General features: G+C 56.2%; 2 protein-coding genes and 1 long non-coding RNA gene across 4 annotated transcripts in view; 2 read left to right on the top strand and 1 right to left on the bottom strand.

Annotated features, from left to right (window-relative positions):
- The window catches only part of TTC38 (tetratricopeptide repeat domain 38), a 30,802-nt gene extending 13,962 nt beyond the window's left edge, over nt 1-16,840 (top strand). Inside the window, exons 8-14 of one of the 2 annotated variants that reach the window (XM_010366314.2) lie at nt 2,153-2,212; nt 3,414-3,452; nt 5,229-5,310; nt 6,566-6,731; nt 7,563-7,722; nt 7,987-8,060; nt 15,653-16,840. In XM_010366314.2, coding sequence (XP_010364616.1) covers nt 2,153-2,212; nt 3,414-3,452; nt 5,229-5,310; nt 6,566-6,731; nt 7,563-7,722; nt 7,987-8,060; nt 15,653-15,746 — 675 coding nt within the window. In that variant the 3' untranslated portion in view covers nt 15,747-16,840. Of the gene's footprint in view, nt 1-2,152; nt 2,213-3,413; nt 3,453-5,228; nt 5,311-6,565; nt 6,732-7,562; nt 7,723-7,951; nt 8,061-15,652 lie in introns of both variants that reach the window. The other variant, XM_030914831.1, reaches the window with a different exon arrangement.
- An 817-nt stretch (nt 16,841-17,657) lies between these two features.
- Nucleotides 17,658-19,257, bottom strand: LOC115892768. The gene is made up of 2 exons (XR_004052673.1): nt 18,673-19,257; nt 17,658-18,584 (listed from the first exon to the last, which is right to left on the bottom strand). It is a non-coding gene; the product is annotated as an uncharacterized LOC115892768 (long non-coding RNA).
- An 86-nt stretch (nt 19,258-19,343) lies between these two features.
- GTSE1 (G2 and S-phase expressed 1) overlaps nt 19,344-24,014 on the top strand; it is a 32,154-nt gene continuing 27,483 nt past the window's right edge. Inside the window, exons 1-2 of the mRNA XM_010366217.2 lie at nt 19,344-19,469; nt 19,918-20,017. Coding sequence (XP_010364519.1) covers nt 19,939-20,017 — 79 coding nt within the window. The 5' untranslated portion in view covers nt 19,344-19,469; nt 19,918-19,938. The remainder of the gene's footprint in view (nt 19,470-19,917; nt 20,018-24,014) is intronic.

The raw sequence follows: 24,014 nt of genomic DNA, 5'->3' as shown, positions 1-24,014 counted from the left end.
TGAAGGATGAGCAGGTGTGTGTCACACAGAGGGGGAAGATGGAGAGCATCCCAACCGTCACCAGCTTGAGCAAGGCTTCCAAAGCCTACAGTGGCCTGTGAGGGAGAGGAGAGCTGCACAGTTTGGTGTCCTAGAGCCCGGGTACAAGGCAGACATGGGCCGTGCAGAAGGCTTTGTCAGTCCCTCTTTCCAGGGGACACAAAATGGTGTCCAGGCAGAGGCGGAAACGCCTGCAGAGGACTCAGAGAAGGAAAGGCTAGCGCCATGGTGGAGGTGGGCCCTCTGGACAGACAGGGCTGCGTCAGGAGAGCCTGTTGGGCTCAAGGGAGATGGGACCTCCCCGGGACGGGACACAGGGTCGCTCACTCAGCGTTAATTAGAATACCCGCTTTGTATTTGGGGTCAGCAAGAAATCAGGGACGGGTGAGCACTTGGCTCCCAAGCAGGGGCTCTGCGGTCTGAGCCACACAGTGGAGGACCCTCGGGCCTCCAGATTCAGCTCTGTCAAGGGGGCAGCTGTCAGGTTCCCTTCTCAGGGACAGTGAGGTTTGTTTGAGGTTTTTGAGTGCTGGGCACTGTCCCTTGTTGAGGATTATGAGTCCAGTCTCCCGAGCTTGGAAATACCCTAGCAGGGGCCAGCTCTGAGCCCAGCACAGGCCCTGCTTTTTTTTTTTTTTTTTTTTTTTTTTTTTTTTGAGACGGAGTCTTGCTCTGCCACCCAGGCTGGAGTGCAGTGGCCGGCTCTCAGCTCACTGCAAGCTCCGCCTCCCGGGTTCACGCCATTCTCCTGTCTCAGCCTCCTGAGTAGCTGGGACTACAGGCGCCCGCCTCGTCGCCCGGCTAGTTTTTTGTATTTTTTTTAGTAGAGACGGGGTTTCACCGTATTAGCCAGGATGGTCTCGATCTCCTGACCTCATGATCCGCCCGTCTCGGCCTCCCAAAGTGCTGGGATTACAGGCTTGAGCCACCGCGCCCGGCTAGGCCCTGCTTTAACACTGCTTCATACTGAGGGCGGCCTAAGGGAGTCACTGACGTGCCACCCACCCCCCTGGCTCTCGGGGCTTTGCCAGCACCTGTTGGAGTTTGGCCCTGGGCCTGCTGATCTCTGCAGGTTTTTTTGGTTTGGTTTGGTTTTTTTTTTTTTTTTGAGACAGGTTCTCTCTCTGTCATCCAAGCTGGAGTGCAATAGCACAATCAGGGCTCACTGCAGGCTCGACCTTCTGGGCTTAAGCAATCCTCCCACCTTGGCCTCCTAAATAGCTGGGACTACTGGCGTGTGCCACCACACCTGGCTAATTTAAATTTTTTTTTTTTTTTTAGAGAGACAAGGTCTCGTCCCTGTGTTGCCCAGGTGGGTCTTGGACTCTTGGCCTCAACTGATCCTTCTGCCTCAGCCTCCCAAAAGTGCTGGGATTACTTTTGGGAGGCATGAGCCACCGTGCCTGGAGTTTATCCAAGTGCCCTGAGCTGTTTGGGCACCCATGGGCCTTGGGCCACTCCCTGTGGAGTGGCTCTGTGATTCCTTTTCTCAACTTCACATGTAAGGAAGGCACAACTGGACTTGCTGAAGTAACTTCCTCTGCGCCGGTCCTGGGGCTGCTGCTCCCCAGCTCAGGCAAGCAGGTTGGGAACCTCCCCTAGCCTCCGTTTCCTCCTTGGTAAATGCAGCATAATAGTCACTGCCCTTCCAAGTGGAAGAGATTATGTGGCCGGAGGCACCCAGCACAGACACAGAATATTGTTTCCTGCACTCAAAGATGATGGTTTCTGTGGCCGGGTGTGGTGGCTCACACCTGTAATCCCGGCACTTTGGGAGGCTGAGACGGGCGGATCACCTGAGATCAGAGGTTTGAGACCACCCTGGCCAAGATGGTGAAACCCTGTCTCCACCAAAGATACAAAAATTACCTAGGTGTGGTGGTGCACACTTGTAATCCCAGCTACTCAGGAGGCTGAGGCAGGAGAATCACTTGAACCCAGGAGGCAGAGGTTGCAGTGAGCCAACATGGTGCCACTGCACTCCAGCCTGGGGGACAGAGCCAGACTTTGTCTCAAAAAAAAAAAAATGATGGTTTCTGCATTAGCACAAAACAACATTTTTTTTTTTCCCATAGGCCTTCAGACTTTTCATAAATTCTTTTTTTTCCTCCAGGACTCTGATATGTTGGCTTGTCATAACTATTGGCACTGGGCTTTATATCTGATTGAGAAGGTAAGGTGGCCGCCTGTTTGCACTGTCTTATCCTGTAGAAATTCCAGAGGGAGAACGATTTTTCTGGCTTTTGTTGTATATTCACATCCCGTGGAGCCCTGATGCAATGGAGCATTAATGTTTCCAAAGAGCATTCCAGGCTTGACCTGTTGTAGGGAGTTTTCACTGTAGAGGCCGGGAAATCACGTCTGTGGTGTATAACTTGTAGAGACCATTCAGAGCAAGTGCCTGTGGCTGGAGCCGAGAGCCAGACCCCCACCCCGCAGGGTGTACCTGCCTGAGCCATGAGATCTTCCAGCGGGAGCTAGGGTATGGGGCATCTGCTCATGACACCCTTGACCCCAGTGATTCCGCTGCAGGGTTCCATGTGCCATACTGTCACTTCCAGTGCTCTTTATCCTGCACAAAAGCTAGAAGCTCCCTGAATGTCCAAAAAGTGAGAAATGCTGAGAACATGAGGGCCCTGTCAGGACATAAGAATGTGATGATATCGTGTCTGGAAGACAGCACAGAACCCAGCTAAATGTACAGGAGAGGAAACATACGCAGAAAAGAGAAAGGCGGCTGGGCGCAGTGCTCACGCCTGTAATCCCAGCACTTTGAGAGGCCCAGGCAGGCAAATCACCTGAGGTCAAGAGTTTGAGACCAGCCTGGGCAACATGGTAAAACCTGGTCTCTACTAAAAATACAAAAATTAGCTGGGCGTGGTGGCGCCTCCCTGTAGTCCTGAGGCTGAGGCATGAGACTCGCTTGAACCTGGGACACGGAGGTTACAGTTAGCCCAGATTGTGCCACTGCACTCCAGCCTGGGTGACAGAGTGAGACCCCATCTCAAAAACAAAGAAAAAAAAAGAAAAAGACTAGAAAGGAATACATGAAAAAGCTTACAGCAGTTAGTATGAGCAATACCTATATTAACTTTTCCACTAGGAGAGAGAATGCTTCCACAGCAACTGTTTCTTCAGTGGTGGCGGCACAGGCACTGCTGTCCTTTCTACACTGGGAACCAAAGGTCCGGTTGAAAGCGGGTTCACCTTCTCCCATCCCAATGCCACCAAGACACTGCCCGTCCCCCTCTGAGAGGAGGTGGAGGCCTGAGGCCATGTGCTCAGGGGGCTTTGGCCTGGCCATTTTCAGTTCACGTCCCAGTATTACACTTTGCTGTCTCCAGAGTTTAATCAGGAGAACTTTATTCTTCCAGGGCGAATATGAGGCCGCGCTGACCATCTTTGATAGTCACGTAAGTTGCACTCACACCGTGTTCAATTTGTTGTAGCGTTTTGCCTTTGAGTCTCAAAGAGACCAGATCTTTGAGTTCTTCAGGATTGTCCCAGCCAGAAAAACAGCTGGAGCAAGAACATGTTTCTTGTGTAAGGCCTCATGGGATTAATTTTGCCACGAGCAATGTTGTAACCCTGCCTATGCTGGGGACAGTGGTTGGCCCTGCTCACCCCAAGGGTGCTGGTAGATTTACACATGTAAGGGCCTCACCTCTGCAATTGTGGACTCTCCTCCAGCCCTTTCAGATCACTTTTCTTTGGTAAGACAACTAGTCTACCCATAGGAATTTTTTTTTTTTTTTTTTTTTTTTTGAGACAGAGTTTCGCTCTTGCTGTCCAGGCTGGAGTGCAATGGGGCAATCGGCCGGAATTTTTTTTCTTCACTATAATAAAATAAAAATAACATAAAATTACGTGTACAAGGCTGGGTGTGGTGGCTCACGCCTGTAATCCTAGTACTTTGGGAGGCTGAGGCGGGTGGATCATTTGAGGTCAGGAATTCAAGACCAGCCTGGCCAACGTGGTGAAACCCTGTCTCTACTAAAAATACAAGGAATGAGCTGGGCATGGTGGTGGGCGCCTGTAATCCCAGCTACTCAGGAGGATGAGGCACGAGAATCACTTGAACCCAGGAGACAGAGGTTATAGTGAGCCAAGATCACGCTACTGCACTCCAGCCTGGGTGACAGAGCGAGACCCTATCTCAAAAAAAAAAAAAAAAAAAAAAGAAGGGTACAGCTCTGTGGCATTAAGTGCATTCACATTGTGCAACCATCACCACCCTCCATTTTCAGAACATTCTTCATCTTCCCAAACTGAAACCCTATACCCATTAAACACTAACTCCCCATTCCTCCTCCCCGGGCCCAGACATTCTTTTGAGAGGGGGAAAAAGAAAGCCTGACTCCCAGCTCCAAGGACCCCAGGGATGGCTTCATCATAAAAGCCTGGAACCACAGAAATGCTTGTGATCTGGGGATCTAAACATCAGAGAAAAGCACACAGTAATTTCCCTTGGTCAGGAAGTTATAGTAAGAAATGAAGGGTGGGCCGGGCGTGGTGGCTCACGCCTGTAATCCCAAGCACTTCGGGAGGCTGAGGCTGGTGAATCACCTGAGGTCAGGAGTTGGAGACCAGCCTGGCCAACATGGTGAAACCCGTTTCTACTAAAAATACAGAAACTAGCTGGGTGTGGTGGTGGGTGCCTGCAATCCCAGCTACTTAGGAGGCTGAGGCAGGAGAATTACTTGAACCCAGGAGGTGGAGGTTGCAGTGAGCCGAGATTGCACCATTTGCACTCCAGCCTGGGCGACAGAGGGAGACTCTGTCTAAAAAAAAAAAAAAAAAAAAGAGAAGTGATGGGTGACATACTCCAAGAACTCGAGGTGGCCTGCTCAGCAAAGCTGAGTCTAGAAACGTGATCAGGCAGACAACCCTCACACCAGTGTGCTCTGAGGCCCGGGGGTGGGAGGTGGCAGATGCTTTGGGCCTGGTCCGGGCCCTGGGTATGCAATGCAGTGGACTCTCTTCAGGTCTGCCTGGTGACCCCTCTAGTGCTTGGAGCAGTCTACACCCCAGGCAAGGGTGATGGGCCTGTCAGTTGAGGTGATGGGGACAGTGGCAGAGGGCTTGCTCTATACGGGCCCCACCCCACCTAGACAGGCTGACCCTAGCTGTGCCTGTAGCCCCCTCATCTGGCCCACCGGCTGAGCCCGCCTTGGCACCCTGTCTTCCAGATCCTTCCCAGCCTGCAGGCCAGTGGTACCATGCTGGACATGGTGGACAGCTGCTCCATGCTCTACCGCCTGCAGATGGAAGGTAGCCACCCCTGCAGCCCCACTGGCTTCTGCCTCTTCCTCTCACATCATGAGGAAGAGGGTGCTGTGGCCTAGGCCCAGGGCTGGGCAAGAGCTCATGGGTGAGCCGCTCCAGACTCCTCTTCAGACCTGGCCACTGCCTTGGGTACCGCTCTGCAACTGCCTCCCAGCTGGCCCAAGCTGAAGGGGATGCCCAGGCCACACTGCCCTTTCTAACAGTTCCTACCGCTCCTCGATGTGGAAGCCTCCAGCTCTGCACCCAGGGCGGCACCTGCTGTGCTGTTCCCATTGCCGGCCTGCCAAGCCTTCGGGGCACTGGTGGCACCTGGCCACCTGTCTCGGTGCCACCTCCTTTCCTAAAATATGAGAGAGTTTCTCAACTCCCTGGGATTGTAGACAGGTTTCTCAACCTTGTCATGTTCTGCAGGTAGCCTGGAGGGATCAGCCACAGCTCTGGGGGCTGTCGAGGGCTCCAGCCAACCACTGGGGTGCCAGATGGTTCTCCCCTTACCTCAGGCTCAGCAGAGCCATCTGGAACCACAGAGGCCTGGGCTAGGCCCTGGGTCAGCAGTACAATGAGGGGTGCAGGCCTGGGCTGAGCAATTCAGGAACCGGAGGGAGTACAAGGCAGGCTGTTTTAGAGATTCAGAAGGCTTCCTAATGGAGGTGAAATGTGAGCCACAGAAGCATGTGTGGGGCTTGCTGGGCAGAGACAAGGGAAAGAGTTACACTCAGAGAAAGCAGACCATCCAAAGCTACCGGGACATAGAAGCCAGCAGCCTGCTGCAGAACAAGAGGCCAGAGGGCAGGCTCGATGTGGTCAGATCAGGCAACAGCAGGCTGAGGGGTGCAAGAACCAGGGAGCCCACCCGTGGGAAGGGCAGGCTGAGGCTGGAGACCCAGAGAAAAGTGGGGAGCCCGGGGCATCCATGGGGAAGCTGGGGTTGTGTGGGAAGGCCTAGGGATCCAAGAGGCCTGGGGTTTGTCAAAGCAGACAGAGGTTTTGTTTAATAATCTTTGACACTTTTTAAAATATGCTTCCTACTTAACGTGTCCATGGCTTCTATAATTAAACAGTCCTAACAGAGGCCTAAGCACAAGGCCAGACGCTGCCTATGGCCCTGCCTACCTTCCCGGCCTCTCACCTGGGACAAGGTCATCAGGGCCTCCAAGGGAAGCGCTGTGGGGGAGGCCTTTGCACAGGACACACCCCAGAGCCTCATTCCAGGCCCTGGGTCTCCTCCTCATGTCCTCAGGGGTGTCTGTGGGCCAGCGGTGGCAGGATGTCCTGCCTGTGACCCGGAAGCACAGCCGAGACCACATCCTGCTGTTCAATGACGCACACTTCCTGATGGCATCCCTGGGTGCACACGACCACCAGACCACACAGGAGCTGCTGACCACCCTGCGGGACGCCAGCGAGTATGCAGAGGGGACCTTCTTGGGGTGGGGGTCCTCACCCTGCCGAGAGGGTGACGGGGTGCTAGGGCCATGCCGAGACCTGTTCAGTGCCTGCCCTGCCTGTGAGTGCAGCAGGGGGATGCCCATGGAGGCTGCTCCCAGGTGTGCACCCCTATAGATATGCGTCCTCTTGTGCAGACCCCCGAGGTGTGTGCACCCACAGGTGTGTGGCCCACAGCTGTACAACTGGTTGCCCCAAGACACAGAGCTGCCTCCATCCCCATTGTGGGTATGAGATCCTCAGGGTCACAGGGCTGCCTCCTGTGGGAGAGGACACAGTGAAGCCCTGAAACCAGAGACACCTGCTGCTTAAAGGCCCTGAGGTCCTGGACGGGGTGCTCCTCTGGTCTGAACCTCAGTTTCCCCATCTAAATCAGGGATGGTGCCTGTCAAGAGCTGGTGAGGGCTGACCTGGGGGACCTGGGCTGCCCTGCCCATTCCCTTCTTGGGGTGGTGATTGCCTTGACTTGCAGTGCCAGGCCTTTGCCTGTCTTGTCAGCAATCATGACAGTTCTGTTAGACTGGCACTGTTATGCCTGCTTCACAGATGAGCAAACTGAGTCCAGAAGGTGGGGGATCAGGTAGCTGGAAATGGGCGAACTCCAACCCAGGTCTGAGCTTAGTGCCCTGTGCCGTCCCCTTGATGGGCTGCCCCGCCTGTCACCTCACCTCATCAGCGTGGCATGTGTCAGGCACTGGGCCAGGGACACCTTGCTGAGGAAGAAATGGCCCTGCCCCTCCCGGATGTTCTGTGATGGGCAGGCAGCTGAGGGCACTGTCTCGGGTTCGCAGATCTCCAGGGGAGAACTGCCAGCACCTCCTGGCCCGAGATGTGGGGCTGCCCCTGTGCCAGGCCCTGGTGGAGGCTGAGGACGGGAACCCTGACCGCGTCCTGGAGCTGCTTCTGCCCATCCGCTACCGGATCGTCCAGCTCGGTGGGAGCAATGCCCAGGTGAGCCGATGGCTGCCAGCCGGGGTGCCTGGGGACTGGGCCAGGGAGTCTGGGCACCCTGCAGCCCCCAAGTCTCTCCCGTGGTGTTGGTGCCCACAATGTGGATGTGACTGTGTCTTTCACGCTCCCGCCCTGTAAGCTGGTCATAGAGGGTGTGGCATCAACACCACTGTCCCCCTGGAGAGCAGGCAGCCCACGGTGGGCGGGGGCTCACCTCCCCCTTCCCCAGGTGCCGGAGCCTCACATGCCCAACTGGTATTTCAGAGAGACGTCTTCAACCAGCTGCTGATTCATGCGGCCTTAAACTGCACCTCCAGCGTCCATAAGAACGTGGCCCGGTGAGCTCCTGGCCCCTGCCCAGCACTCCTGACTTTCACAGGCTCTCCCTGCAGACCTCGGGAGTGCCTGGAAGCCCCACCACCCTTAGCCTGAGATGCTCCTGCTTCTGAGGCTGTGAGGTTGGGAAGCTGCGGGGAATTTGGTTCTCCTTTGTTAGCGGGCTCAATTTGACCAAGTGGAGCCAGCTCGACCCCAGGTCCAACCTCCCACCCTCCCCAGCCCACTCCCTTTTAGCCATGCTAAGCGACCCGAGTACGCAAATACGTCCTGCTCTTTCAGGTTCCTGGGCCTTTGCACGCTTGGAACACCCTTTCTCCTTTCGCACCTGGCTGACACCTAATGCTCAGACCTCAGCTCATTTCTCTTGCCTGCCTGCGCTGGGTGCCGAGAGGTAGCAGTGAACAGGCACACCAGGCACTGGCTACCAGGAGCCCATCTGTAGTTGGGGGAGCGACAGGGAGCAGTAAGTCCCACAGACACACGTAAACTCACACTGAGGGAGCAGCAGCTGAGGGCACACCCGAAAGTGCAGTGGGTTTAGCCAGGCCAGGCATGGGGCTGGTAGGAGGGTGGCATAGCTGGAGGGTGAGTGTTAGGAGGGTGGTGTGGCTGGAGGGTGAGTGTTAGGAGGGTGGCGTGGCTGGAGGGTGAGTGTTAGGAGGGTGGCGTGGCTGGAGGGTGAGTGTGTTAGGGTGGCGTGGCTGGAGGGTGAATGTTAGGAGGGTGGCGTGGCTGAAGGGTGAATGTTAGGAGGGTGGCGTGGCTGGAGGGTGAGTGTTAGGAGGGTGGTGTGGCTGGAGGGTGGTATGGCTGGAGGGTGAGTGTGTTAGGAGGGTGGCGTGGCTGGAGGGTGTGTGAGGAGGGTGGCGTGGCTGGAGGGTGAGTGCGTTAGGGTGGCGTGGCTGGAGGGTGAGCGTTAGGAGAATGGCGTGGCTGGAGGATGAATGTTAGGAGGGTGGCGTGGCTGGAGGGTGGTGTGGCTGGAGGGTGAGTGTGTTGGGGTGGCGTGGCTGGAGGATGAGTGTTAGGAGGGTGGCGTGGCTGGAGGGTGAATGTTAGGAGCGTGGTGTGGCTGGAGGGTGAGTGTGTTGGGGTGGCGTGGCTGGAGGGTGTGTTAGGAGAGTGGCGTGGCTGGAGGGTGGCGTGGCTGAAGGGTGAGTATGTTCGGGTGGCGTGGCTGGACGGTGAGTGTTAGGAGGGTGGCGTGACTGGAGGACGAGTGTGTTAGGGTGGCGTGGCTGGAGGGTGAGTGTTAGGAGGGTGGCGTGACTGGAGGACGAGTGTGTTAGGGTGGCGTGGCTGGAGGGTGAGTGTGTTAGGGTGGCGTGGCTGGAGGGTGAGTGTGTTAGGGTGGCGTGGCTGGAGGGTGAGTGTGTTAGGGTGGCGTGGCTGGAGGGTGAGTGTTGGGGTGGTGTGGCTGGAGGGTGAGCGTTAGGAGGGTGGTGTGGCTGGAGGGTGAGTGTGTTGGGGTGGTGTGGCTGGAGGGTGAGCGTTAGGAGGGTGGTGTGGCTGGAGGGGGAGCGTTAGGAGGGTGGCGTGGCTGGAGGGTGAGTGTGTCAGGGTGGCGTGGCTGGAGGGTAAGTGTGTCGGAGTGGCGTGGCTGGAGGGTGAGTGTGTCGGGGTGGCGTGGCTGGAGGGTGAGTGTGTTGGGGTGGCGTGGCTGGAGGGTGAGTGTGTTGGGGTGGCGTGGCTGGAGGGTGAGTGTTGGGGTGGCGTGGCTGGAGGGTGAGTGTTGGGGTGGCGTGGCTGGAGGGTGAGTGTTGGGGTGGCGTGGCTGGAGGGTGAGTGTTGGGTGGTGGCTGGAGGGTGAGTGTTGGGGTGGTGTGGCTGGAGGGTGAGTGTTGGGGTGGTGTGGCTGGAGGGTGAGTGTGTTAGGGTGGTGTGGCTAGCGGTTGAGTGTTAGGGTGGTGTGGCTGGCGGTTGAGTGTTAGGGTGGTGTGGCTGGAGGGTGAGTGTTGGGGTGGTGTGGCTGGAGGGTGAGTGTGTTAGGGTGGTGTGGCTAGCGGTTGAGTGTGTTAGGGTGGTGTGGCTGGCGGTTGAGTGTTGGGGTGGTGTGGCTGGCGGTTGAGTGTGTTAGGGTGGTGTGGCTGGCGGTTGAGTGTGTTAGGGTGGTGTGGCTGGCGGTTGAGTGTTGGGGTGGTGTGGCTGGCGGTTGAGTGTGTTAGGGTGGCGTGGCTGGCGGTTGAGTGTGTTAGGGTGGCGTGGCTGGCGGTTGAGTGTTGGGGTGGCATGGCTGGCGGTTGAGTGTTGGGGTGGCGTGGCTGGCGGTTGAGTGTTGGGGTGGCGTGGCTGGCAGGTGAGTGTTAGGGTGGTGTGGCTGGAGGGTGAGTGTTGGGGTGGTGTGGCTGGCGGTTGAGTGTTGGGGTGGTGTGGCTGGCGGTTGAGTGTTAGGGTGGTGTGGCTGGAGGGTGAGTGTTAGGGTGGTGTGGCTGGCGGTTGAGTGTTGGGGTGGTGTGGCTGGCGGTTGAGTGTTGGGGTGGTGTGGCTGGAGGGTGAGTGTTAGGGTGGTGTGGCTGGAGGGTGAGTGTTAGGGTGGTGTGGCTGGAGGACGAGTGTGTTGGGGTGGTGTGGCTGGAGGGTGAGTGTTAGGGTGGTGTGGCTGGCGGTTGAGTGTTGGGGTGGTGTGGCTGGCGGTTGAGTGTTAGGGTGGTGTGGCTGGCGGTTGAGTGTTGGGGTGGTGTGGCTGGCGGTTGAGTGTTGGGGTGGTGTGGCTGGAGGGTGAGTGTTGGGGTGGTGTGGCTGGCGGTTGAATGTTGGGGTGGTGTGGCTGGCGGTTGAGTGTTGGGGTGGTGTGGCTGGAGGGTGAGTGTTAGGGTGGTGTGGCTAGCGGTTGAGTGTTAGGGTGGTGTGGCTAGCGGTTGAGTGTTGGGGTGGTGTGGCTGGAGGACGAGTGTGTTGGGGTGGTGTGGCTGGAGGGTGAGTGTTGGGGTGGTGTGGCTGGTGGTTGAGTGTTGGGGTGGTGTGGCTGGAGGGTGAGCGTTAGGAGGGTGGTGTGGCTGGAGGGTGAGTGTTGGGGTGGTGTGGCTGGAGGGTGAGTGTGTTGGGGTGGTGTGGCTGGAGGGTGAGTGTTGGGGTGGTGTGGCTGGAGGGTGAGTGTTAGGGTGGTGTGGCTGGAGGGTGAGTGTTGGGGTGGTGTGGCTGGAGGGTGAGTGTTGGGGTGGTGTGGCTGGAGGGTGAGTGTTGGGGTGGTGTGGCTGGAGGGTGAGTGTTGGGGGTGGTGTGGCTGGAGGGTGAGTGTTGGGGTGGTGTGGCTGGAGGGTGAGTGTTGGGGTGGTGTGGCTGGAGGGTGAGCGTTAGGAGGGTGGTGTGGCTGGAGGAGAGCGTTGGAGGTGGTGTGGCTGCGGTTGAGTGTTGGTGTGGCCGGAGGGTGAGTGTTAGGGTGGTGTGGCTGGAGGGTGAGCGTTAGGAGGGTGGTGTGGCTGGAGGGTGAGCGTTAGGAAGGTGGTGTGGCTAGCGGTTGAGTGTTGGGGTGGTGTGGCCGGAGGGTGAGTGTTAGGGTGGTGTGGCTGGAGGGTGAGCGTTAGGAGGGTGGTGTGGCTGGAGGGTGAGCGTTAGGAAGGTGGTGTGGCTAGTGGTTGAGTGTTGGGGTGGTGTGGCTGGCGGTTGAGTGTTGGGGTGGTGTGGCTGGCGGTTGAGTGTTGGGGTGGTGTGGCTGGCGGTTGAGTGTGTTAGGGTGGTGTGGCTGGCGGTTGAGTGTTGGGGTGTGGGCTGGCGGTTGAGTGTTGGGGTGGTGTGGCTGGCGGTTGAGTGTGTTAGGGTGGTGTGGCTGGCGTTTGAGTGTGTTAGGGTGGTGTGGCTGGCGGTTGAGTGTTGGGGTGGTGTGGGCTGGCGGTTGAGTGTGTTAGGGTGGCGTGGCTGGCGGTTGAGTGTGTTAGGGTGGCGTTGGCTGGCGGTTGAGTGTTGGGGTGGCATGGGCTGGCGGTTGAGTGTTGGGGTGGCGTGGCTGGCGGTGTTGAGTGTTGGGGTGGCGTGGCTGGCAGGTGAGTGTTAGGGTGGTGTGGCTGGAGGGTGAGTGTTGGGGTGGTGTGGCTGGCGTTGAGTGTTGGGGTGGTGTGGCTGGCGGTTGAGTGTTAGGGTGGTGTGGCTGGAGGGTGAGTGTTAGGGTGGTGTGGCTGGCGGTTGAGTGTTGGGGTGGTGTGGCTGGCGGTTGAGTGTTGGGGTGTTGTGGCTGGAGGGTGAGTGTTAGGGTGGTGTGGCTGGAGGGTGAGTGTTAGGGTGGTGTGGCTGGAGGACGAGTGTGTTGGGGTGGTGTGGCTGGAGGGTGAGTGTTAGGTGGTGTGGCTGGCGGTTGAGTGTTTGGGGTGGTGTGGCTGGCGGTTGAGTGGTTAGGGTGGTGTGGCTGGCGGTTGAGTGTTGGGGTGGTGTGGCTGGCGGTTGAGTGTTGGGGTGGTGTGGCTGGAGGGTGAGTGTTGGGGTGGGTGTGGCTGGCGGTTGAATGTTGGGGTGGGTGTGGCTGCGGTTGAGTGGTTGGGGTGGTGTGGCTGGAGGGTGAGTGTTAGGGTGGTGTGGCTAGCGGTTGAGTGTTAGGGTGGTGTGGCTAGCGGTTGAGTGTTGGGGGTGGTGTGGCTGGAGGACGAGTGTGTTGGGTGGTGTGGCTGGAGGGTGAGTGTTGGGGTGGTGTGGCTGGTGGTTAGTTTTGGGGGTGGTGTGGCTGGAGGGTGAGCGTTAGGAGGGTGGTGTGGCTGGAGGGTGAGTGTTGGGTGGTGTGGCTGGAAGGGTGAGTGTGTTGGGGTGGTGTGGCTGGAGGGTGAGTGTTGGGGTGGTGTGGCTGGAGGGTGAGTGTTAGGGTGGTGTGGCTGAGGGTGAGTGTTTGGGGTGGTGTGGCTGGAGGGTGAGTGTTGGGGTGGTGTGGCTGGAGGGTGAGTGTTGGGTGGTGTGGCTGGAGGGTGAGTGTTGGGGTGTGTGGCTGGAGGGTGAGTGTTGGGGTGGTGTGGCTGGAGGTGAGTGTTGGGGTGGTGTGGCTGGAGGGTGAGCGTAGAGGGTGGTGTGGCCTGGAGGATGAGCGTTAGGAAGGTGGTGTGGCTAGCGGTTGAGTGTTTGGGGTGGTGTGGCCGGAGGGTGAGTGTTAGGGTGGTGTGGCTGGAGGGTGAGCGTTAGGAGGGTGGTGTGCTGGAGGGTGAGCGTTAGGAAGGTGGTGTGGCTAGCGGTTTAGTGTTTGGGGTGGTGTGGCCGGAGGGTGAGTGTTTGGGTGGTGTGGCTGGAGGGTGAGCGTTAGGAGGGTGGTGTGGCTGGAGGGTGAGCGTTAGGAAGTGGTGTGGCTAGTGGTTGAGTGTTGGGGTGGTGTGGCTGGCGGTTGAGTGTTGGGGTGGTGTGGCTGGCGGTTGAGTGTTGGGGTGGTGTGGCTGGCGGTTGAGTGTTGGGGTGGTGTGGCTGGCGGTTGAGTGTTGGGGTGGTGTGGCTGGCGGTTGAGTGTTGGGGTGGTGTGGCTGGAGGGTGAGTGTTAGGGTGGTGTGGCTGGCGGTTGAGTGTTGGGGTGGTGTGGCTGGCGGTTGAGTGTTGGGGTGGTGTGGCTGGCAGGTGAGTGTCATGAGGGCGGCACAGCTGGCAGATGAGAGGGTAGGGGAACTCCAAGGAGCCCCCACCATTGCCAGCAGCCTTGGTGCCTCCATGGCCCGGCTGGCCTCCCTCCACTCAGGCTGCTGAGCCCTTGGCCAGCGGCTGCATAGCCCCTGTATGCCTGACGGGCGACTTTGACACCTCTCCTTGCCCAGGTCCCCCATGACCCTCAGACATAGGTGAAAGGAAGAATAGAGGAGCCATGGGGTGCCTGGTGGGGAAGGTGTGCTGTGAGAGCAGGTGGCAGCCCGGGGCCACAGGAGGCCCTTGGCTGGTGACAAGCCCAGTGGTTTAGGCGCAGGTGCACCAGCGCAGCTCCCCCCAGGCAGGGTTACCCAAACTGAGCTGTGCAGGTTCTGTGGTACTGATGAAACAGGTCTAGCTGGCAGCACTTGAACCGCCTAAAACTGTAAAATGTCTTGGACGCATGCTCCTCGCTTTGCCCTTACATGGCCATAGACAAAACCATGCATGTTTCTTTAGTGGTTAAGCCCTTTGGGGAGCTCAGGCTGTGGTGTGGGTGGGAGTTGGTGCCTCTGGCAGCAGCAGTGGGGAAAGTGGCTGTGTGGACAGGAGGACTGAGGGTGGAGCTGGGGTGAGCATCTGGGGGGCAATATGGCGGTGCTGATGTGGCCTTCCCCAAGGCCCAGTGGGGGAGAGCAGGCCGCACGGGGAGCTGACCGCCGTAGGAGGTGTGGGGGTACCTTCTCTCCAAGTCCTGTCCTGCCACCAGGCAGCATCCATGGGGCCATCAGCACAGGTCACCAGCCCCCAGGGTGGGAAACCTTCCACCCCCAGCCATGGTGCCCCCACACACTGAGTGCCTCGCCCCAGCCCTTTCACACCACCCATGCCCTACAGAACCACTGTTGTCAGATGTTTGGGGACTGTCTTAGTCAGTTTGGGCTGTTACTTTAAAAGTGCCACAGACAGGCCGGGCGTGGTGGCTCATGCGTGTAATCCCAGCACTTTGGGAGGCCAAGGTGGGAGGATCACCTGAGGTCAGGAGTTCAAGACCAGCCTGGCTAATATGGTGAAACCCTGCCTCTACTAAAAATACAAAAAATTAGCCGGGCATGGTGGTGGGTGCCTGTAATCCCAGGTAATCAGGAGCCTGGGGCAGGAGAATCACTTGAACCTGGGAGGTGGAGGTTGCAGTGAGCTGAGATCACACCACTGCACTCTAGCCTGAATGTCAGAGGGAGACTCCATCTCAGAAAAAAAAAGTGCCACGGACTGGGCGACTTGCACGGTGGGCATGCATTGTCTCACAGTTCTGGAGGCTGGAATGTCCAGGATCAAGGCCTGGCTGGGTTCAGTTGCTGCTGAGGCCTCTCTTCCTGGCTTGTGGACAGCCATTTTCTTGTTGTGTCCTCACATGACCTTTCCTTTGAGTGCCAGTTCTTTCACGTCTCTTCTTTCTTTCTAAATTTTTTTATATTTTTAGAGGCAAGGTCTCACTCGGTCACCCAGGTTGGAATGCAGTGGCGTGATCACAGTTCACTGTAAACTCAAACTCCTGGGCTCAAGGAATCTTCCTGCCTCATCCTTCCATAGTGCTGGGATTACAGGGGTGAGCCACCACATTCACCTCTTCTTATAAGGGCACTAATCCCATTCACAAGGGCCCCACCCTCATGACTTAATCACCTCCATGAGGCCTTGTTCCTAATACCATCACCTTGGGCATTTGGGCTTCAACATATACATTCAGCCTGGACACAGACATTCAGTCCACAGCAGGGTCTTTACCTCAAAGTGTACCTGGACTTCCTCTCTTCCAACCTGGGTTTTCCCCACTCATACCTGTTCTGCCCCATCTTGGGTGTGGCTTCCTGCACTGGAGGTCTGTGCCCTCCCATCCTTACCTCTCTCCAAACTGAGGCCAGGCCTCCTGCCCCTGGGCCTTGGCCCTTGCTATTCCCTCAGTGCCGCAGTCCAGCCTGCCTGTGTTCTGCCTTGGGACCAAGGGACCGCCAGGCCCCACATCCCTCTAGAAGGTTCTGCAACAGAACCTCCATATCTGTTTCCACAGGAGCCTTCTGATGGAGCGTGATGCCTTGAAGCCCAACTCGCCCCTGACCGAGCGGCTCATCCGCAAGGCGGCAACTGTCCACCTCATGCAGTGAGCCAGCCTGGCCGCCTCCACCCTGTGGAACCTCGGTGATGGCCTTGCTGCGTCCAGTCAGCTTGCTGCACCGGGTTAGGATCAGGAGACGGCTGGAGCCTGTTTGTTAGGGCTGTTGGAGGGTGATCTTCAGTTTTACAGGAAGGGGGTCAAAGGTTAATTTTAAATGTGATTCTAAATCTCCTTTCAGTCCTTGAGAAGGGCCAATGTGCATTTTTCAGCAGTCACAGCCAGTGCGAGTGCTGCTCTTTCCACCTGCCTTGCAAATTCTGTTTCCCAGGGGAATGTGTCTACTGCCTGGTGGTTCAAGGGTTGGAAGGCAGGGCGGGGGTGGGGGCTGATTCCACTAGGACAGGTCTTCCAGAGGCAGCCAGCCTCCCACCACCGCCTGTCCCCTTCCAGGCTGCCCTTTCGCTTATATTCTACACAGGCTCTGTTGTCTCGTGGTGGTATCCCATTTTTCAGGTGAGGGTACCAGGGGTAAGGGAGTGGCCTGCCTAGGATCACACTACGAGAGGCCCCCACCTGCTGCCTTTGGGCTCAGCCCCCTGCTGCTGCATCCACCGCCCTCCTTACAGATGAACATGCACATGAGGTCCTCCTGCTATCTCTGGGGCAAGTCTTGGAGCCTCCTGCAGGGCTCTGTTGGTGCTGATTTGGACCCGTTTCTCTTTTTAAACTGCACATCATAAGGCTTCATGTCGAGCATGATTTTAATCATAAATGCACTTTTGAGATGCAAGGATTGAGCTCAGAGCTGCTGTGTTGTGGCAAAACGCAAAGTGCTGTGATGTGTGGCTGTGACATGCCTGGAGCGGGCCCTGTTAGTGCTGCCTCTGTCTCCTGCTTCCCCACTGAGCACCTCCTGAATGTGCTGCTGACTCAGTTGTGCTGCTTTCAACCTTCCTGTGAGGGGAGGTCCCAGTGCACAGATGTTTTTCAAGTTCCTCAGTTTGTACTGAAATGAGGTAGGGATTCATCAGGGCAGGAAGCAGGCCTCCCGGAAGAGGAGGACCTCCAAATCTATGGAGTCCCCTCAGTGTGCTCAAGCCCAGGCAGATTTCTGTGATTAAAATCAATTATTAATCGGTTCCTTCAAGTCTTTGAGCATCTATGGTGCAGGCCTGGGGCTGGGTCCTGGGGAGATGGCTTCTCCCTGAACTTAAGGTAGGTGGGGCAGGCCAGGCGCAGTGGCTCATGCCTGTAATCCCAGCACTTTGGGAGGCCGAGGCGGGTGGATCCCCTGATGTCAGGAGTTCGAGACCAGCCTGGCCAACATGGTGAAACCCTGTCTCTACTAAAAATACAAAAATTAGCTGAGCATGGTGGCGCACATCTAATCCCAGCTGCTTGGGAGGCTGAGGCAGGAGAATCGCTTGAACCTGGGAGGCAGCGATTGCAGTGAGCCAAGATCATGCCATTGCACTGCAGTCTGGGCAACAGCGAGACTCCCATCTCAAGGGGGAAAAAAAAAAAAGTAGGTGGGGCATCTAGTCAAGAAAATGGGTAATTATAGTAGGATTTCCAGAGAGTCGCCTTCTCTACCCAGGAACTAGGGACACGTCCTAAGGGGAGCCTCCCTCCCCTCTCCTGGTTCCAAGCAAGACATGACTTAGCTGTGCAATTGGGAACCCTGGTCCGTCCTCCAGGAAGCCTTCTACCCCCCAACCCCCACTGCAGGCTGGTGAGGGTGCTGCCTCTGTGCCCCTCAGCCCTTGGCACGTGTCCTTGCTATTGCACCCCTGCCGTGACCTCTCAAGGTCAGGGACAGCATCTGTCCCCAGCATCACCTGGCACATGGCCTGCACTGAGTAGCTGTCAGTGAAAGTTGGTGAAGGAATGCATAAATAAATGAAGTCGAACTCTGTATTAGGCCTTCTTGCATTGCTATGGAGAAATACCTGAGGCTAGGTAATTTATAAAGAGGTTTAATTGGCTCACAGTTCCATGGGCTTTTCAGGAAGCATGGTGCTGGCATCTGCTTCTGGTGCAACCTCAGGAAACTTAAGATCATGACATAGGGTGACGGGGAGCCAGTGTATCCCATAGTGAGAGCAGGAGTAAGAGAGAGAAGGGGAGGTCTTGGACTCTTAAATAACCAGATCTTGTGTGAACTAAGCAAGAACTCATCACCAAGGGGATGGTGCTAAACCATTCGTAAGGGATCTGCCCTCACGACCCAATTACTTCCCACCAGGCCCCACTTCCAACATTGGGAACACATTTCAACATGAGATTTGGAGGGGACACACATCCAAACTACAGCAAATCCTATCGGGGGCAGAAATGAATCTGCCATAGATAGGCCACACCTACTGTGTGCTGATATGATACAAGGAGAGGAGGAGTATCAGGAATGAATATTGGGGATCCCTCTGCCATTCTCCCAGCAGACATCCCCAGGATGAGCTGAGGGGAATGCAATGAGCAGGCCAAACTCTTTCCAAGCTGTTTGACCACACCCACCTACCCCAGCACTCTCTGTCCCTGCCTGGTGCCCTGTGCCGGGCTGGGTGAGGCTGGGGAGACTGGTGAGTGAGGACTGCCCTGCCCTTTATGAGCCCACAGTCTTCTAGTGAAGGAACACAGCAACATGGAGTGATTGGTGTGGATGATGCAAAACCAGGGACATGGGACCCAGAAGTGGCGCCAGCCAGCCTAGAAGGCCTCTACCTTGGGTCCCCCCCGCGGGGGGGCTGCTTGCTAGACAGCTCTCCCCGCAGCCTGCCCCAAGTAAACAGCTTATCTTCGTCCCTGAGAATGGTGCTCTCAATTTCCATCCTTTCCAGAGCGGGTCCTCCCAGGCTCCTCTTCCTGCATCCTCCTCCAGCCATCAGTCCTGGATAATCAGAGCTCCCGCTTAGTGACACTTTGCCGTGGGTGGAGCCCCTAATTTGATCCTCAAGCCCCCGAGGTGGGTATTATACCTCGTTCGCAGGCAAAGTCTCAAGCGAGGTCAGCCTTAAGTTGCTGCCCACTGACCCGTCTACCAGTTCTGTCCTTGTGTCTCCATGGCTCAGGTCAGGGTTATCCCATCTGCTTCCCACCCTCTCCAACACATGGATTCCCCAAGGCAGGCTCCATCACCGGGCCCCAGCCCCTGACACTCTCTCCTCCAGCGCAGCTCCCCAACCGGCCTGTAAAACCCAGGACAGGCTCCCGTCACGTCCTCGGCCGTCCTCAGGCCTTGGCAGTTGGGGAAGCCCGCCAAGGGCGACGGTTCCCCTCCGGCCCCACAGGCTGTGCAGCTCCGGCCATGAGTCTCCGTCTGGTCTCTGGGTCAGCCGGCGCCCCCGTGCGCGCCTCGGGCAGGGACCCCCGCCTTTTCACTACTGTAACAGCTGGCGCGCGCTGCTTCACAGCAGGTGGGTGAGCCTACTTTTAGTCTTCCCATCGAAACCCTTAGGTGGCAGTTTTAACTTTCTCCCTACACACAAGGAACTGCTATACATGGTTCCGACTGGACGCGGATAGCCAGGTAACACGTAGCGGCCAGGCCGGCCAGAATTCCGGGTGGGTGCGCCCTGGTGCCGTGCGGAGCCAATCGCTGTGCTGAAGTAGTGCGCATGCGCCTGGACGCTTCTTACCAGCGTCCAGACTACAATACCCGGGATGCACCGGGCCCGAGAGGCCCTTTTCAAACCGACCAATCGGCAGCCCGCGTCGCCCGGCGGCGCGTTTAAATCCGTGCCGGAGGCGCGTCCTGCATCGTTGGCCGCTTTGGGTAAGGTGGGGTCAGAGTCGGGGGCGAGGCTTTCGCGGTGGGCCAGGTGCGGCGCGGTACCCGCTGTTCTCTGGACGGGAAGGGGCCGCGCGCCGCCAGGAGCCGGGCCTGGGCTCGAGCAGGGGTCACCGGGGCCCCTCGCGCTGTGGTCGGTGATGCCAGGAGGTTCAGGGCTGCCCCCCAGGCAACCAGAGCCCTCAACACTCTGGCCCAGGAGCCGAGAATTCCGTTATCTCGTCCGATAGCGTTCGGGCTGACTCCCGGCCTGGCGGCACTCGACCCCTGGGGTCCCCTGGGATGCGATCATTTCAGAGCGGCCCCCGCGCCGCCTCTCCCAGACCTGGCCGCGGCCTTCAGCTCTCTCTGCCCCTGTGAGCCGAGGGCTGAAGGAACCAGGAGCCCTGGGCCCTGACACGCACTCACCTTCTGGCCCCGTTCCACCCTGCAGTGACTTCTGACAACTCTCTCCATGGAAGGAGGCGGCGGCCGCGATGAGCCTTCAGCCTGCCGGGCAGGGGACGCGAACATGGATAACCCTAAGAAGGAAGGCAAGTCCTAGCTGCTGCAGCGCTGTCGCTGTTCAGGACGTTCAGTAGCGATGGAGGTTGATTTAATGTTTCCTTGAGACATTCTTTCTTTCTCAAGTGCTCGTCTGTACTCTGCACCTGTGAGACACATGACATTTGCTTCTATTTTCTGGTTTTCTTTCACCTCCTCCCCATTTTAAGTTTCATCACCGTCAGGATTCTCATCAGTTGTATTTAGCGCAGTGCCCCCATCCCCTGAACAGTACGTGACGCTTTGTGGACGCTCAAATGTTTATTGTATTGAATTGGATGTTTCCTTGTTTGTTTGTCGCTGGTTTCTGTTTGCTGAGACTTTAGGATCTTTAAGACCATGTTAATGAGTGAGCCTGGCCCAAAACTCCTTTCTTCTTGTGTGTTTGTCTGGATTTATTTATTTATTTATTTATTTATATTTTTTTGAGACGGAGTCTCGCTCTGTCGCCCAGGCTGGAGTGCAGTGGCCGGATCTCAGCTCACTGCGAGCTCCGCCTCCCGGGTTTTACGCCATTCTCCTGCCTCAGCCTCCGGAGTAGCTGGGACTACAGGCGCCCGCCATCTCGCCCGGCTCGTTTTTTGTATTTTTTTTTTTCAGTAGAGACGGGGTTTCGCCGTGTTAGCCAGGATGGTCTTGATCTCCTGACCTCGTGATCCGCCCGTCTCGGCCTCCCAAAGTGCTGGGATTACAGGCTTGAGCCACCGCGCCCGGCTGGATTTATTTATTTATTGATGGAGTCTCACTCTGTCACCCAGGCTGGAGTGCAAAGGCGTGATCTATACTCACTGCAACCTCTGCCTCCTGAGTTGAAGGGATTCTCCTGCCTCGGCCTCCCTAGTAACTGGGATTACAGGCACCCACTGCCACACCTGGCTAGTTTTTGTAATTTTAGCAGAGACGGGGTTTTGCCATGTTGCCCAGGCTGGTCTTGAACTCCTGAGCTCAGGCAATCTGCCTGCCTCAGCCTCCCAAAGTGCTAGGATTATAGGTATGAGCCACCTCACCCAGCCTCACAAAGCATTTTGACATCGCTGTATCCTTCGGTTCTCACACTACCCAAGGATCCTTTCTTTTTGAGACCGAGTCTCACTCTGCCTACGAGGCTGGAGTGCAATGGCATGATCTTGGCTCACTGCAACCTCTGCCTCTCAGGTTCAAGTGATTCTCCTGCCTCAGCCTCCGGAGTAGCTGGGATTACAGGCACCTGCCACCATGCCTGGCTGATTTTTGTTTTTTTAGTAGAGATGGGGTTTTACCATGTTGGCCAGGCTGGTCTCAAACTCCTGACATCAGGTGATCCACCCTCCTGGGCCTCGCAAAGTACTGGGATTACAGGTGTGAACTACCGCTCCCGGCCCCAAACATCCTCAACGCCTCCATTTTGCAGGAACTCTGCTAGAGACTTTACAAATCAGTGTTGCATTTTCTTCATATCTAGAAAGGCGCTTGCCTCTGCACCCCTCTACTCCTTCCTGTCATGCCCTTCCTTTCAAATATGTCCCTTCCACGTGCATGCTGCACCCCCTGCTCCTTCTTGAGGCCTTCCCCACTTCCGTTGACCTGGCTTCATTTCCTTACTTTTCCCCTGTCCACTGGATCATTCTCATCCACATACAGATATGTTCCCTTGTCTCACTTGTTGCCACGTCTCCTCCATTGCCTCTCCATTGCCGTGTTTCTCCTTCCAAGCCACACTTGGAGAGCTTTCTCACTTTTGTTCTGCCATTTTTTTCCACCTCTCAATCCCTCCTCCCGTTCCGGCTTCCATCCTTACCACTCCATTCAAGCTGCTTTCATCAGTCGCTGGCAACTTTCACATTGCCAAATCTCTTGTCATTTTTCTATCTTCAGTCAGCTTTTCAGTAACATTCGTCCTTCTGGAAACTTGCCTGGCTTGGAGTCCAAGGCGCTCTTGGTTTTCCTCCTGCCTCTATGGCTGGTGTATCTTGTCTCTGCGTGGGCTCCTCCTCTTCTGCCATCTTCTGAGGCTGATTTCCCCAAGACCTGCTCTGGGACAGCTTTGTGCTTTCGTCCTCAGGGCGGTCAGCATTCCCATGGCTGCACAGCGCATCTGCTGTCTGCGGCGCCCAAGTTTTGTGTTGAGCGCAGCCTCTCCTCTGAGCTCTGGGCTTGTATATTCACCTGCCTATTTGGCGTCTTCACACGCACGTCTCATCTCAGACTCGGCATACCCCGTCTGCATCCGCATGCCCTGTTCTTAACCTGTTCTTTTTGTCTTTCCCATCACCTATTTTATTTCTCCATTTCACCCAGCTGTCCAAACTGAGAACCTCCTACATTCATGCCATCACCAGCTACCATCATCTCCACCTTCAGAATATATCCTGGATCCTTCTACAGACTCTCCATCTACCTCCAGATGCTGCTCTCTGGGTCTCAGCCATGCTGTCTCACCCACTCCTACTTGTATATGATTCCCATTGGCTAGTATGTTCATTTGTAATGCTTCCTTTCGGATACACTTTCTACACAGAAACGTTACCATTTAAAAACACAAGTTAGATTATAAAGCTCTTCTCTTTTCTTTTTTTCTTCCTTTTTTTTTTTTTTGAGACAGTTTCACTGTCGGCCAGGCGGAAGTGCAATGGCGCCATCTTGGCTTACTACAACCTCCACCTCTTGGATTCAAGCGATTCTCCTGCCTCAGCCTCCCAAGTACCTGGGACTACAGGCACCCGCCACCACGCCTGGCTAATTTTTTGTATTTTTTAGTAGAGACGGGGATTCACCATGTTGGCCAGGATGGTCTCCGTCTCCTGACCTCCTTATCTATCTGCTTCAGCCTCCCAAAGTGCTGGGATTACAGGTGTGAGCCACCGCACCCGGCCAGTTTTGTTTTGTTTTTTGAGACAGGGTCTCGCTCTGTCACCCAGGCTGGTGTGCAATGGCACGATCTTGGCTCACTGCAACCTCTGCCTCCCAGGTTCAAGCGATTCTCCTGCCTCAGCCTCCCCAGTAGCTGGGATTACAGGTGCCCACCACCACGCCTGGCTAATTTTTTTTCTTTATTTTTAGTAGAGATGGGATTTTGCCACGTTGGCCAGGCTGGTCTCGAACTCCTGACCACAAGTGATCCACCCGCCTTAGCCTCCCAAAGTGCTGGGATTATAGGCGTGAGCCACCTTGACCAGCCTGCAGTGTTTATTAAGATAAAAATATTTGTGAGAGAGCTTTATAAGCTTTACAGTATTGAGTACATACTGTATTTCAGTGCATTTTGATAAATATTTGCTAAGTGTCCAGGCCCTTAGCTGGACATTTAGGAATTTGGGTTAGTGTTCAACATTGTTATCTTGGAGGAGCTTATAGTCTAGTTGGGGCCGGAGAAGGGTCAAGAGGCACTCACAGAGGCTAGTGCAGTGGTAGAAGGGAGGTCCAGGCACTGCGGGAGCCTTGCGGGGAGCTGGAGCAGGGAGCAGGTGCCCCTGCAGAGGGACCCACTAACCTGGAGCCTGTGATCTGTTTTAGAAGGACCTGGACAGACAGGGCCATGCCAGCTGTGATAATAGAATTATGGATGGGGTAGGGTACAGAGTACATTTTATCTGAGGGTTCAGGAAGGACCCCAAGAAGCAGTGGTGGTCAATGCATTCTTATCGAGTCCCTACTCTGTGCATTTGAGTGATATTAAATTCATTGTTGAACTATGAATAGATGTTTTGTATCTCGTAAGAGGGGAATTTAATTCTAGGGGAGCTGAGGCGGGTGGTCTTTTGAAAATGTTCTATACCTGGAAATGACTTATCTCTTCTTGAAAAGCTAGTTGAATGAGTCAGTGAATGCATTTTAGATTATATCTTAAAAGTAAGGACCTAAGCTTTTGGGTGGCTTAGCGAACATAGAATGGCTGATGCAATTTCTTTTTCTTTTTTTTTTTTGAGACGGAGTCTCTCTCTCACCCAGGCTGGAATGCAGTGGTGCCATCTCGGCTCACTGCAACTTCCGCCTCCTGGGTTCAAGTGA

This window comes from Rhinopithecus roxellana, chromosome 13, assembly GCF_007565055.1.
Source record: "Rhinopithecus roxellana isolate Shanxi Qingling chromosome 13, ASM756505v1, whole genome shotgun sequence".
NCBI classification, from domain to species: domain Eukaryota; kingdom Metazoa; phylum Chordata; class Mammalia; order Primates; family Cercopithecidae; genus Rhinopithecus; species Rhinopithecus roxellana.
The sequence above is the reverse complement of the archived record's forward strand: the minus strand, read 5'-3'. Positions and strand labels throughout refer to the sequence as shown.